The sequence below is a fragment of the Penicillium lagena genome (assembly GCF_028827675.1).
Source record: "Penicillium lagena strain IBT 129212 chromosome Unknown utg000008l_segment0_segment0, whole genome shotgun sequence".
Taxonomy (NCBI): Eukaryota; Fungi; Ascomycota; class Eurotiomycetes; order Eurotiales; family Aspergillaceae; genus Penicillium; species Penicillium lagena.
Genome location: NW_026623229.1, coordinates 654,327 through 668,506, shown reverse-complemented (window position 1 = coordinate 668,506; position 14,180 = coordinate 654,327). Strand labels below are relative to the sequence as shown.

At 52.7% G+C, this 14,180-nt stretch overlaps 7 protein-coding genes across 7 annotated transcripts; 2 read left to right on the top strand and 5 right to left on the bottom strand.

Moving 5' to 3' along the window:
- Positions 1-319: 319 nt before the first annotated feature.
- On the bottom strand, positions 320-1,711 carry N7510_010830 (uncharacterized protein; the record flags this gene model as incomplete). Its single annotated transcript, XM_056982755.1, has 1 exon — positions 320-1,711. One exon carries the CDS (start codon positions 1,709-1,711, stop codon positions 320-322), a length of 1,392 nt encoding a protein of 463 aa, XP_056828249.1.
- Positions 1,712-1,866: 155 nt separating this feature from the next.
- On the top strand, positions 1,867-3,012 carry N7510_010829 (TatD family hydrolase; the record flags this gene model as incomplete). Its single annotated transcript, XM_056982754.1, has 1 exon — positions 1,867-3,012. The coding sequence occupies one exon, from the start codon at positions 1,867-1,869 to the stop codon at positions 3,010-3,012; it is 1,146 nt and encodes a 381-aa protein (XP_056828248.1).
- A 393-nt stretch (positions 3,013-3,405) lies between these two features.
- Positions 3,406-5,852, bottom strand: N7510_010828 (transcriptional regulator family TF; the record flags this gene model as incomplete). The annotated part of the gene is made up of 3 exons (XM_056982753.1): positions 3,406-4,510; positions 4,562-5,654; positions 5,783-5,852. 3 exons carry the CDS (start codon positions 5,850-5,852, stop codon positions 3,406-3,408), a joined length of 2,268 nt encoding a protein of 755 aa, XP_056828247.1.
- A 646-nt stretch (positions 5,853-6,498) lies between these two features.
- On the bottom strand, positions 6,499-7,534 carry N7510_010827 (nuclear transcription factor Y subunit beta; the record flags this gene model as incomplete). The annotated part of the gene is made up of 4 exons (XM_056982752.1): positions 6,499-6,726; positions 6,783-6,910; positions 6,967-7,077; positions 7,375-7,534. The coding sequence occupies 4 exons, from the start codon at positions 7,532-7,534 to the stop codon at positions 6,499-6,501; spliced, it is 627 nt and encodes a 208-aa protein (XP_056828246.1).
- Positions 7,535-8,951: 1,417 nt separating this feature from the next.
- N7510_010826 (tetratricopeptide repeat protein) lies at positions 8,952-9,281 on the bottom strand (the record flags this gene model as incomplete). Its single annotated transcript, XM_056982751.1, has 1 exon — positions 8,952-9,281. One exon carries the CDS (start codon positions 9,279-9,281, stop codon positions 8,952-8,954), a length of 330 nt encoding a protein of 109 aa, XP_056828245.1.
- Positions 9,282-10,033: 752 nt separating this feature from the next.
- Positions 10,034-10,534, bottom strand: N7510_010825 (putative prefoldin subunit 2; the record flags this gene model as incomplete). The annotated part of the gene is made up of 3 exons (XM_056982750.1): positions 10,034-10,271; positions 10,338-10,428; positions 10,495-10,534. 3 exons carry the CDS (start codon positions 10,532-10,534, stop codon positions 10,034-10,036), a joined length of 369 nt encoding a protein of 122 aa, XP_056828244.1.
- Positions 10,535-10,917: 383 nt separating this feature from the next.
- On the top strand, positions 10,918-13,751 carry N7510_010824 (putative mRNA splicing factor RNA helicase (Prp16); the record flags this gene model as incomplete). The annotated part of the gene is made up of 2 exons (XM_056982749.1): positions 10,918-11,776; positions 11,833-13,751. 2 exons carry the CDS (start codon positions 10,918-10,920, stop codon positions 13,749-13,751), a joined length of 2,778 nt encoding a protein of 925 aa, XP_056828243.1.
- Between the last annotated feature and the right edge of the window lie 429 nt (positions 13,752-14,180).

Here is a 14,180-nt window from a genome sequence, read left to right as displayed (position 1 = left end):
ATTTTTGGTCTGTTCTGGGTTGGTCAGACCATTTGACTTGTCCTCGCGAACAGTCGTCTCTGTATTTGGATATTCTTATATATCATTACATAGTTGAAGCTAGAGGTAGACTTGGATAGTCAAACGTACTTGATTTTGTATATGAATTCTCATCTTCATCTCTACCGTTTACAAGGTTTACTAGACATACTATTGAGTAACATTGGGTCGTATAGATCATAACCAGTTATAAACAAGGATATCTTCAAATATTCTCCGCACATAAATACAAAGTCCTCTCCAAACGCTGTACTAATTTCATATGCAACATTCCAAAACCTCAGCGGTCTGGGGTACACCCTCCCCTCGAATGCGGTCCTGAGAGGCTCCGTCTCCGATGGCGAACACTGGTAGGGTAATGCGCCATGAACCTCGCCAGGTTTAAATTTTGGGATGGCGAATCCCGATCTTCGAACGATGTAGCCCCAGGGGAAGTGAATGCGCTCTGAAGAGAAAGAGGGCTTGTCGCTTCACGCTGCCGAGTTGGGGAAGGTCCCAATCTTGGGAGGGCGAAGTAGCTTCCTCCATCTCGTCCACCGCCGGAAGAATAGAGATCTGTTTGGGGGCCAGTGCTTGCTGCTGCTTGTTGCCGTCTGGCCAATGAGCGTTGTTGCTGGGGATATGAACTGGAAGAATAGGAATAGGGCTGCGGGGTCATGAAGGGAGCGGGCAGCCGCGATGCTGATGGGGATACCGATGAACTGGGGCTTGCAAGGTCTGGACGGGTTGATAAAGCGATCGACAGTCCAGTTCCCATTCTTCTGTCGGATGTCGTCACAAAAGAGGTAGTCTTTGAGCGATGGTGATTCCGCTGCTCTTGATGGTGGTGGAGGTGTTGTCTGGGATGATGTTGCCATGCGGACGTCGTTAGGGCTTGGAGGTTACTGCTCCGCGTGCGGCTGAGAGGGGGAGATTCCGAATGACCGGGACTATTGACTGCACTAGCAGAGACAGAGCCAGTTCCTAACATGATTACTTGCGAGGGAAGCTCCAAGCGGCGATTGAGAGATAGCCATGCGCGCTCATCTGCATCCATATCGGTCTCGCGACCAGCCTCTCCGGCACCACCGAGACTATGAACCGATGGAGAAGATGTCGAGCCGGGTGATTTCTCGTTGCGGGAATGCGCTGAACCGGGCAGCTTTGAAGATGAGGACGCTGCTATACCCGAGTATGAGCGCCAACCACCCACACTCTCGAAGTCGCGCTGCTCGTCTCCGCTGACGGGCAAGCCGAGCAGCGGTGCTGCGGGAGATAAATTATGGGCCTCGGCCATGACGCGAGAATATGTGTTTTTGTTTCTGGATATGTGCTCATCCGGGATCCCGCCAATGCCCCAGGAAGATAGCGACTCGTTGCTTTTGCGGGCATGGCTATGGGTGTGGCTATGAGCATGGATATGGGCGTGGGTATAGACTGAGTTTCTTCGAGATCTGCCCACGACAGGACTGGGAGGTTCCGATGGGTTAAATGTAAGCAGTGAGGAAGTTGATGAGGTAGGAATAACAAAGTAGTTCATGAGCAGTGCACAGCCTACTTCAACATAGACCACTGCGAGGCGTGCGAGCAGGGCTACTATAGCGATTGAAACGGTCGCCCATGCTGAGAGGATCAGCGGGATGGATGCTAGGCACAGCACCGGTAGGAGCAGTAGAGAAGACAGGGTCGACATAGAGGCACAACATGACGAAGATCTTGCTGTCGGAGGTGTTGTGTTTTGGTGTCGGGCATAGTTCGCTGCATGTGACTGGTGCCTAGGGCATCCCACCTGACATCATCAGCACCGATAACGAACTACAACGAATTCACTTCGTGTCCATCTTCATCATGGCTCACGAGGAGACTGCTTTCCCCTGGGATATCGGGGTGTTTGATGCCCACTGCCACCCGACCGATACCATGGCATCCATTGCATCCATCCCTGCCATGAAAGCAGCCACCCTCACCATCATGGCCACCCGCGGGGAAGACCAGGAGCTCGTGCGCCAGACCGCAGAGGCGCATGTAAATCGAGTGTTGCCCTGTTTCGGATGGCACCCTTGGTTCTCGCACCAGATCATCGACGACTCGATTGATCAGCAAGAGCAAGATGCACAGCAACAAAAAACAACACACTACAAGGCAGTTCTCACCCCCTCCCCAGAGGACGACGAGGCATTCATTCAATCTCTTCCAAATCCGAAACCTCTCTCTACCCTCATTTCAGAAACAAGAGAACGCTTGCATTCATTTCCCAATGCATTGGTCGGTGAGATTGGCCTCGACAAGTCCTTTCGACTACCTGGCGCATGGACCGCACAGGACATCGAGGGCCGCGATGATCAGGTCACACCGGGTTCCCGAGAGGGTCGACGGCTATCGCCATACAAGGTAAAACTGGATCACCAGCGCACGGTGCTAAAAGCGCAGCTCCGACTAGCAGGGGAATTGGCCCGCGCAGTCTCAGTGCATAGCGTGCAGGCACACGGGGCGATTTTCGAGCTGCTCAAGGAGTTATGGGCGGGCCATGAACGGGTGGTCATTTCACGCCGGGAGAGAGAGAAGCAGCAAGATGCTGAGGGGGCTGTTTCTGAAGACGAAAACCAAGATGGAGAAGAAGCAGCAGATACAACGAAATCTGCGACAGTAAAGCAGCAACCATTCCCGCCGCGTATCTGCTTGCATTCCTACTCCGGCCCGGTAGAGCCGCTCCGCCAGTTCCTGCACAAGGCCAATCCATCGGATGTCTACTTCTCTTTCTCGAGTGTGATTAATTTTACGGGGTCATCTTCCTCGTCGAGAAGGGTGTCTGATGTGATTAAAGCCTTACCGGAAGACCGTGTGCTTGTGGAAAGTGATATCCACACGGCAGGGCCGCAGATGGATGAGCTGTTGGAGCAAGCCGCGCGTCAGATCTGTGAGATCCGGGGGTGGGAATTGCGGCGTGGAGTGCAGCAACTGGCTGATAACTGGCGACGTTTCGTGTTTGGTTGATGTCGTGTTTGTGTTTCTCTTGGTGACATTTTGCATACTATTTTACATTTAGCGTTACTAGGCTTTGCATGGACAGACGCATCATGTACGTATACCCAATCTAGCAGGAAAATATGAAGATTAAACACCAAGTTCCGTGCACAAGTAAAGCAGTATATAATTCTATGGAGGATTGTATGTGGTCGTGTACGACATGGTATCGTTGAGAGGCCTGAGCCTTGATCTAAACCCTTCTCACTCGTAGGATGTCTTTGCTAGGTGTATCATGTGCTGCTTTATTGTGGTATATCGCCTCGTCTCGTCGTCAAAGCTCGTCGTGGAGAAGGGGAGTGTTCCCAAAAAGGAGCCAGCTCGGCAGAATGGAAAGTCGCGGGAAAGGTAGGGTCGAATAAACTAGTTATGCATCCATCCACCGTCATGGATGAGATCCGCCATCGGCGTATCCTGCCAGTAGATCTGCCGCCACTCATCTTCCAGCTCAGGGAGACCCTCAACGGTCATGGGGACTGGTAGATCAGAGTCCGTGAATGAGAAGAGCTGTCGCCAGTCCATAAGGTCTCGAGACGGCTCTATCTGGTCCACCTGCATAGCACTGTTCGAATAAGACTCGCTTCTATCCAAGGGTCCAACATTGAGCCGGAGAGGAGCGGTGATCCAGTTGTCGAACTGAGGAGGATTTGGTTGAGGCGATAGGGTTGTTTGCTGCAATGGTGTTGAGTCGGGCGTCGGCACGCCGAACGACAAGGGCCGGGGCGTTTGGGTGGTTTGCATGGCAGCTGCGGCGTCTGTAGTGGCCATTTTGTTGGAAGGCTGACTACCATTGAAAGGCTTGGGGCCTTCTCGGGTGGCCAAGCGCAGATCGTCCTGCAGACGCTTAGAGTCTTCGAAAAGTCGGAGGATCGTGCCTGCATGAACCCAATAGTTGGCCAGTTCCCGTAGCGAATACGATGCTGAGTCAAAGCGTCGTAGGGCATTGATAGCGAGAACTGGATTGGAAAAGCGAAGCTCCACCCGAACCTGGATCATGGCTGTGAAGAGAGTGTGGACGCCAGTGTACCAGAGGTATTTCAGACGGTCATTCATCCTCAGCTCTTCAAAGATTGATGCAATGACACCCGCTGCAGCACTGCAGATTTCTGCATCGTGGGGCCCATAGTCGTCGTTATATGCCGATGCTCGGGGATGTGGTCGATGTAAGAGAATCAGAAAATTATTGTATGTCAAATGGAGCATGGCGGACCATGGATCCATGTCAGACGCTCGAAGTCGGAGGTTATCAGGGAGTTTCAAGGACCAATTAGCCAGCGATTCATCGGCCTCTTTGAGAACAGCCTTTCGTCGTTCATCGGAAGCCCGGAGTCCAAATCGATCGCGCATGACATACGAGATCATCGTACACAGTTCGGTAAAGTTAATCACAAAATCTGTTTGAACATGGGGGCCACAGTTCTCGAAATCAGCAGGCGTCAACGGAGATACATCAGAATCGTCAAGGTTGCTAGGACATATTAGGATCCACATATTCGGAATTAGATCATGCATCACTTACATGGCTTGAGGCCGGCCGTGCGATAAAGACACCATCACATCGAACTGCACCAATATATACCAAACCCGTCTCCACATCCGGCGGTCACGGGTGACAAAGCTGCTGGAGACCGGGTTACGATGCATGCCTAACCCAGTGGCTATCCGGGCAGCGACACCGACCCAGAAATGAGCATCTGCCGCGACATCGTCATCGGCACTGTCAGAATGCCATGTTAACAGCAGAGCCGTCTGCACGAGAATATCACGGTTCCGCTCAATACGGTTATCGAATAGATACTTGGTCCGCCGGAAGAAGATCTCCTTGAGCGCGTCTCGCTCGACTTTTGCCTTGGTCACATGGGTCCCCACCAGGAGGATAGCTTGCAAAAGCAGAATTGGCGGAGGATCAGTAGGATCTTTGTTTCGATATTGAGTCATAAACAAGTCTTCGTCGACGACCGGGAATCCGGGGTTCACGTAAGTGAAGTAAGCCTGCACCAGCTCATCGGCAAGAGGAGTCTCGGGTAAGGTGAGTGCATCCATGAGCAACTGGTCATGCCCTGTCTTGATCTGTCGCCGTGGAATCTCATTGCTGGCAAAATGGAAGACGTCGTCGTCTTGATCTCGTTGCTGGCGAATCAGGAAGGACATGTTTGAATGCTCATGGCCAACGTAGAATGCACGCACTCCCCGTTGAATCTCCCTTCTACCGGAATCCTCTTCATCGATGAGCTTAACTAGACGCTGCTCCATCTCCGTGTGTGCCTCATGCGCATGCGACAGATCTTGCCGCATCAATGGCTGAGACCCCGCGTTTGACTGGAATCCATGTTGTGGAAGACCACTTGCAAGTGGTGTCGCCGTATTGCTGCCGGGAAATGCGCCCGGAAACCCTGGGGTCGCTGTCGTGGAATGATTATTCTCGGATGTCGGTAGAGGCCGAGATCGGATGGGAACGGGGTCGAGAATCGAACGGACAGCAAGACGCTTTTTCTTTTCATGGATGCGGCAGTCGGTCTTTCCGGACGAACGGCAGTTGGTGCAAGGAAGCCCTACGGCTCGGGCATCACAGCGAACCTTGCGCCGATGGCAATGAACGCAAGCCGCGGAGCCTAGATTGAGTCACCGATGTTAGTGTTTATCCACGGAGCCCATAGTCATAGTCCCACGAATCGAGGCAGAAGTAGAGCAAAAGCCCGCTCAAAATAAAGCGGTACAAAAACCGGAATTCTAGGCTTACCCTGCTTGCGTTTGTTCACCCCATCGCCCGCGAGTGGCGGGGATGGTTGATCGGTAGCGACAGAGGACATGGCAAGAGGACCATCAGCATCATTCCAAGAGCAGAACAGCCACTGTTCCTCATAATTCGGTGGTGGATCTGCAAGAGACTCTCAACGCATCATGAGAACGAGCAATCGGAAGGGCAGTGAACAATCGCGGCGAGAAAAAGTCGGGAAGGCGAGACTGCGTGATCGGGGTCCGGGTCCACTGCGGAGAACCCGCTTATGTAAGGATGGCAAAAAAAATCTAGTTACTGGGAAGACAAGAGAACAGCGAGGAGATACGATAGATACAAATAATAATTGCTCGCAGATCACTGTGTCCGCCATCCCGTAGATCCCCGAAGCATAACTAACGCCGAAAAGAAAAAGTCAATCAATAGGGCGTGTACAAGGAAGGTGTGCCGCCAAAACTGTAAAACACAAAGGCCGAGGAAGACAAGTCCTCCCGGAAGAATCCCGTCGCAGTCAACTGTATAAACTCCTGTCCAACCCTTATGAACCCGCTGCGTCGTCCAACGTCCGTGCTGTCGGAGAAGATTGCAGATAGACATCGAAGAAAGAGAAACCAAAGACGCCTCCACGCCTTGCGCTTCCGCTGAGGAGCCACCCCGGGTGGGAAACACTTGGCCGTACCCAGATCGTGGTCGTCTCATTAGAATCAAAAACAAGAGTCCTAGTAAGACTCTCCGCCGGCCCCGTTGTGGGACTGGCCGACCATCGGCGGGTAACCGTACGCGGAGGGATCCTGCTCCGAAGGGTCCATGTTGGGGTTCAAGATGTTGTTTGCGCTATCTGGGCCTTCGGGGAAGCCCGGCGCTCCCGGGCGACCCTGAGCAGGACCACCGGCGCCATAACCACTGCTGGCGGGCCGGTTCTGGTTATCACCCCGCGCGGATTGGGTCTAGAAGGATCAAATAATTAACTTATACTTCCAAGTTATGAGTAGGCATATCTTACCTCGCGGTACTTGGAGAGATAGATCTTGAGGGCCTCGGCATAGTTCTCAAAGCCGAGCGAGGTCATCGCAAACAAGATATCTTCGCCGTTGACAGTCTTGCGTTTCTCCTGCTGGCACTTTTCCGAAGCTGCGAAGCAGTTAAAGTTAGAGCTGATCATAAAAAGGCGGGGATAACGTAGGTACCTTCGCTGGTGATGAACGAAATGAACTCGCTCACGCATTCCTGCATGCACTCCTTGGCTTCTTTTGCAATCTTCGCGTTTTCGGGGAGAGCGAGCTTCATAATACGCGCGACTGGACAAGGGATTGAAATCAGCATATCATGACTCGAGTCTCGGATGGAATGTCAAAAATGAAGGAGAAAAAGATGATTTGGACCGAAAGCGCAGCAATCACAGGTGGTGAACTACTCTTCGGAAAGATATCCGTGATGCGTATTATTTTCCCACATCGCGACGAGCAGAAGTTGTCGCACTGTAGATATGGTCGCACACGAGGAGGTAAAAGGCGCAGGGGAATGAAGAATATAGATGCAGAGCCCAGGTACGCGCAAATCAGGACAAGAGCAAGCCGCAAGGAAACGCAACTAACCGTTTGCAATCGGAAGCCACCGATCCTGCTCCTTCACCTCGAAATCAGGATGGCCCTGGCCCTGCAGATCTTGTTCTTTATCCATCTGCTGGTCGTGGTCTTCGCCTGATTGCGCTTCGGCGTCCACCTCCGGCTCCTTTGATGGAGAGGTCGACGACATTATGAGTGGTCTGGATACGTGCAGCGGGTAGTAACTTTGGGGCGTCAAGGCTTGGCTTGTCTGCTGGCAGACCACGTCAGACTCGAGGGGGCTGGTGCGCGGTCGAGTTGGGATTCGTCCGTCAACTAAGGGTCGCCGAGTAGAAACAGGGCGTGGCGATGACTGGGTCGCAAAGCGCTTCACAATAGCCTCAACGAAGGTTGTCAGCCGATGATGTGACTGAAATGTGCTGGAGCCCTGTAAACTCGCGACGCGCGCAACGGCACCCGATTAGTCTCGTGTTCCGAAAATAGTATGGATCCCCGGAGAAGATAGGAAGGGATTCGAGAGAACCAGGGTAGCTGGTCGCGTCGCACTAACCGATGCAGTGACAACGTCAATTCTGCGTCTTGAAAAACAACTAGAGCAAAAGAAGGCTTGGGGATGGTGGGAGAGGTGATGGGGTGACGCGGGAACAACGGGTGGGTCAAAGGTGGGCAGCCCAACGATGTGGTGTGGCACGTTGCGCAGGGCCAGGGGGGGGAAGGCTAAGCTACCTTTCTGGAACAGGATCAAAAGCACAAAGTACGAAATCTGATTCGCTTGGATCCGAGATCGGGACTGGTGCCGATGAGTCCGATGAGCTTGACTGGGGGGACCTCTGAACGCTCGAGGGCAATTGGCGAACCAGATGGCAGATCGAAGGACGCCTTCGGGTTGGCTGGCGGGCAACTGTAAAATGGAAGGGTCGAAAGATGGCCCACACCTAGAGATCAAGTACCACCGTGAACAGCGATTTCTTGGATGAGAATACAATCAACGACGGAATCCAGCGGATGAAGATGTCGCCAGGGGGGAGCTGGAAGAGGGGAGAGAGAAGCAAAGAGCGAGAGAGCGAGATCAGTCATGGAGAGTGACACCTCAGGCATCAATACGCACGTTACGGTTACCCAGTACCATGAGGGCGGTAATTATCACCGAAGGAAGAGGGTGTGTTATAATCGTTCATTCTCAGTAATTATTTGATACAGGGGCGCTCCTTTGGACGTGGTTTATGATGGTGTACAGGAGACGGCGGGCGGGGCGGGAGAGCTACGTACTTGGGACTGTAGAATCTGCAAATCGACCTAGCCCTGTCTTCTCCGGAGCCCAACTGTACCTTACTGTCAGGCACTGGGGGCTACGGAAATAGGGCCACCAGACAGCCTCTGTGCACCGATCTGGTCCAATTCTCGGGAGACGCGGCCACATTCTCCTCGGCGCGTGCAAGATCGGGGCAGTCGGGGACATATGTTGCTGGAAACCGTCGCATGTCCTCCGATATAGCTGTTCAGCTTCATGATTATGGCACTGCCCTTCAGCAAGCAAGCCCATACCTTCGACTGAACGCAAGGTATCCAGATGATTCGGACCAAGACTGTCGCTTCGCTCCCTGCCCTCAAAGAGCACGTAAATAGAGTTTCTTCGCCTCATCCAGCTTGCCTTGCAAGCGGTAGCTGATCGCCACGTTGTGGACGGTTGCCAGAGTGTCTGCATGGCTGAAGCCCAGCTTGTCTTCCCGTATGCTCAGGGCTCGGGCGTACAGGGGTTCCGCCATGTTGAACCGGCGTTGATCCCGGTATACGTTTGCAAGACCTTCGGCCGTTCGACAGATGTCCATATGGTCAGGGCCTAGTTGCTTTTGTCTGGCATCGAGAACCTTGCCGAACAAGGCTCCGGCGCCTTTCAGATCCCCGAGACGACGAGAGACGTCCACGATATTTTGCATCACGGTGATAGTATCCAGATGCTCTTGGCCGAGTCTGGCTTTTCTTTGCTGTAGCACGGCTTGATACAGACGATACGGTTATGCCACCTTGTAGTCCCCTCGGTGTTGCATGACAATTGCATATCCAAAGACGCAGAGAGGCACTTGGGATCGCGAAAGATGACTCGGTAACAACGTGTCCGCACAATATGGTTCTGGTCAGAGTGGATGGTCATGATACCTCGACGCCGAGGCAACTTCGCTAGAGCAGGCGCCAACGCGGCAGGAATGATGGTCATGCCTACATTAATAAACAAAGAAATGTTCAAAATCTGGACAGATTTGGGGCCAGCAAAGATTCTTGGTGAGCTCGGTGTGTTGAAAGAGTGATAATTACCCAAAATTGCATGGCTGGGTACATTCAGGAACTAAGGAGGAAGAATATTTAATGGCCTCGGGCATTGTTTCTTAGTAGAATGGAAAACTCGGGAACGGCACCCACGAGGACTGGCAATATCACACTAGTAATCTGAGATACAAGTTTTATGGAAAGACGGACCATAGACACCCGGTCTACACGGAGGAAGTCATCGAAACTCGAGAAACAACGCTGCATTAACTATGTCTACTCTTTGTTCCCAGCCCCGTGAACGCCAATAGCCGTCTGCTCGGAGACGAAGCGGAGATCAAATATACATCAACAGACACACGATAAGATACCCTCAGGGCTGCACCACCTGGATATTATTCTTTTTCTGCAAGCACGAGCAAGATTAGCGACTCTTGAGTCTTCCGGGTTGATCATTGACTGTGCGTACCTTCCACGAATCCAACTCAGACTGCTTGGTCTTGTATTGCTTGAGCATTTCTTCCAGCACTTGCTTCAGTCCGTCCGAGTTGGTCTTGAGGAGTGGGAGTACATCCTTAACCGTGCGCTCGACCAGCACGCCGTTCACCATTCGAAAGCATTTGCGGTCTTGAGGGAGAGGTTCCAACGTCTCGACCACGAGTCTATCCAGACGAAGAGTTAGCAATTAGTGGTCTGGGTGGGGGTCCATTCAGCAACCATCCACTTACTTGTGCTCCTCTGCCTCCTGTTCAATGTCACCGATCTTCTGCGCGAGCTGTTGCAGGGTATTCTTGAAGTTGCCGTACTGGTGCTGGAGCTCTGGGCGTAGGAGGGGTTGTCAGTCTAACCGTCGGTTCATAATCGGGAGTTGAGGATCAATCATACCCTGTTGCTTCTTCGGGTCCACCTGCTTCTGGTTCGACATGGTGGCTTGTTGAACGCTGGGACAAAAAGATGGTGAAGGGACGATGCGGGGCGGTGGTGAGGGAGTTTGGGTGACGGCACCACTAACTATGAGCAGTGGTATAATCCACCCACGCCTAGAATATATGGACTCGACTATAGCCTAGGCTATTGAAAGCCAACACAATGGGCCTATCTTCTTCGGAATTATTAAAATAAATAATCATCTCACTTTGCCTCGAACCAGTGAAAATAAAGTCAAATCACGTGACAATAGATAATCAGTTTGCAGTGTTTGCCTGCGATAGGAATTGCTGGACGTCTTGATAGCGGCAACTTCCTTCCCAGCAACACCGATCTCGGTGAACAACATCCTCTCTGGATCTGCCCCCAGATTACCTCACCATGGCTCGCGACGATATGGGGCCTCCAGCCAAACGGCTGAAGAGCTCGACGCTCCCGCCAACATTGCGCGACGCCAAGCGTAAAGACATCGACAACTGGGAGACCAACCGCATGCTCACATCCGGTGTCGCGCAGCGACGTGACTTTGATGGCGACTTTGGGGTCGACGACGAAGAGGCCACCCGAGTCCACTTGCTGGTCCACGATCTTCGGCCACCGTTCCTCGATGGCCGCACCATCTTCACGAAACAGCTGGAGCCGATCTCTGCTGTACGCGACCCACAGAGCGACATGGCGGTCTTCAGTCGGAAGGGAAGTAAAGTGGTCAGGGATCGCCGCCAGCAACGAGAGCGCCAGAAGCAGGCGCAAGAGTCGACTACGATGAAGGGTACGGCCTTGGGAAACCTGATGGGAGTGAAAGAAGATGAAGGCGATAGTGCTGTCGCCATGCCGGTCGAGGAGGTCTACAAGGGAGGCAAGAGCGGGAATAAATTTGCTCAGCATTTGAAAAAGGACGGAGGGGGTGCCAGCTCCTTCAGCAAAAGCAAAACCCTGCGGGAGCAGCGAGAATATCTTCCTGCCTTTGCCGTGCGCGAGGATCTCTTGCGGGTCATTCGGGACAACCAAGTTGTGGTGGTTGTAGGAGAAACTGGATCCGGCAAGACAACGCAGTTGACACAGTTTCTGCACGAAGACGGTTACTCGAAGTTTGGCTTGATCGGGTGCACGCAACCTCGCCGTGTGGCTGCTATGAGTGTGGCGAAACGTGTGAGTGAAGAGATGGATGTGGAGCTTGGTGGGCCAGTCGGATACGCGATCCGTTTTGAGGATTGTACAAGTGATGAGACGGTGATCAAGTGTGAGTTTCTTTCCGACCTGCTGTATTATCTGAATTGCTGACACTTTTATCGCTAGATATGACCGACGGTGTCCTCCTACGAGAATCTCTGACCCAGTCAGATCTCGATAAGTACTCTTGTATAATCATGGACGAGGCACACGAACGAGCTTTGAACACCGACGTCTTGATGGGTCTACTCAAGAAGGTTCTCGCTCGACGCCGGGACCTAAAGTTAATCGTGACTTCAGCAACGATGAACTCGGAGCGCTTTGCGCGCTTCTATGGTGGTGCTCCAGAATTCATCATCCCAGGCCGAACCTTCCCAGTTGATCTTCACTTCTCACGCACACCTTGCGAGGATTACGTGGACAGTGCAGTTAAGCAGGTCTTGGCCATCCATGTCTCTCAAGGCCCGGGAGATATTTTAGTCTTTATGACCGGCCAGGAGGACATCGAAGCAACATGCGAGCTAGTTGACGAGCGGCTGAAGTTACTCAACGACCCGCCGAAGCTGAGCATTTTGCCCATATATAGTCAGATGCCGGCAGAGCAGCAAGCCAAGATTTTCGAAAGAGCCGCACCGGGAGTGCGCAAGGTCATTGTGGCTACAAACATTGCGGAGACTAGCTTGACGGTCGACGGAATCATGTTCGTTGTTGATTCTGGTTACTCGAAGCTCAAGGTATACAATCCACGCATGGGTATGGATACACTTCAAATCACGCCAATCTCTCAAGCCAACGCAAACCAACGCTCGGGACGAGCTGGACGAACTGGGCCAGGAAAAGCATATCGTCTGTACACCGAGACCGCATACAAGAACGAGCTCTACATCCAAACCATTCCCGAGATTCAGCGGACGAGTCTTTCCAATACTGTCCTGCTCCTCAAGTCTTTGGGTGTCAAGGACCTTCTCGACTTCGATTTCATGGATCCGCCACCACAAGAAACCATTAGCACCTCACTGTTCGAACTGTGGTCGCTAGGCGCGCTGGATAATCTGGGAGACTTGACGCACCTAGGACGACGCATGACCCCATTCCCCATGGACCCTCCCCTCGCCAAACTTCTCATCATGGCCGCGGAAGAGTACGAGTGCAGCGAGGAAATGCTGACAATCGTCTCGATGCTGTCCGTGCCGAACGTTTTCTACCGCCCCAGAGAGCGACAAGAAGAGTCAGACGCGGCGCGCGAGAAATTCTTCGTGCCGGAATCCGACCACCTTACTCTGCTACATGTTTACACGCAGTGGAAAGCAAACGGCTTTTCCGATGGATGGTGCGTCAAACACTTCTTGCATGCAAAGACCCTCCGGCGCGCCAAGGAAGTTCGCGACCAGCTCCACGACATCATGACCGTCCAGAAGATGCCGCTCATCAGCTGCGGCACGGACTGGGATTTCATTCGGAAGTGTATCTGCTCGGGCTTCTACCACCAAGCAGCGCGCGTAAAGGGCATCGGCGAATTCATCAACCTCCGCACCAGCGTCACCATGGCCCTGCACCCGACCAGCGCTCTGTATGGCCTCGGGTACGTCCCAGAGTACGTGGTGTATCACGAGTTGATCCTGACTGCGAAGGAGTACATGTCGACCGTGACGGCCGTAGACCCCCACTGGCTTGCCGAACTCGGCGGTGTGTTCTACTCTGTCAAGGAAAAAGGCTACTCGCAACGCGAACGCCGCGTTACCGAATTGGAATTCAATAAACGCATGGAAATCGAAACCCAGATGGCTGCGGACCGCGAGCGTGCCGCTGCTGAGAAAGAACGTGAAAAGAAACGCAACGATCCCTCCCTCCGTCGGAGGGAGGTGGAAGTTGGCGGAGGCTCTGTTGTGCGAAAACCTTTGGTCAAGGGCTCTCGGAAACCCGGCTACCTTACTACTTCTTCCTCGTCATCTTCCTCCCGGCCTGGTGGTGGAAACGGTGGTTCGGGAGGTGGAAGCGTTGTGAAGAAGCCGCAAATACCTCGGAGACCCGGCCGCGCATTTTGATAAATGACTGGTTGGTTAGTTCGGTCTCGACGATTGATCGAGCCATAATGCTTGAACATGTACATGTTCTTTTGGGCCACAGAGTATCCAAGACAGAATTTATTGCATAGATACCCGCTGATTGATTACATCCTTTCCTCCTGACTACTTCTAGAACATGTAATTGGTGAACTCGTCTCATTCTCATTTTCCGTAATTGTGATGATATACAGGACAACCTAGGCTTTTCACCAACGATACAGCATCCACCCAGCGGAGCACATCAAGCACTCTACGCCGGCCCCCAGCTCGAAGTGCACATTGTCCACGAAGTATCCATGATCGATCTTAGAGACAGCAGGGAAGATACCCCGAGAGACCCTCACATCTCTTCTCGATGAGAATAAACGCAACCAACGTGCCAATGCACACCCACACCTCTTGCCCCGC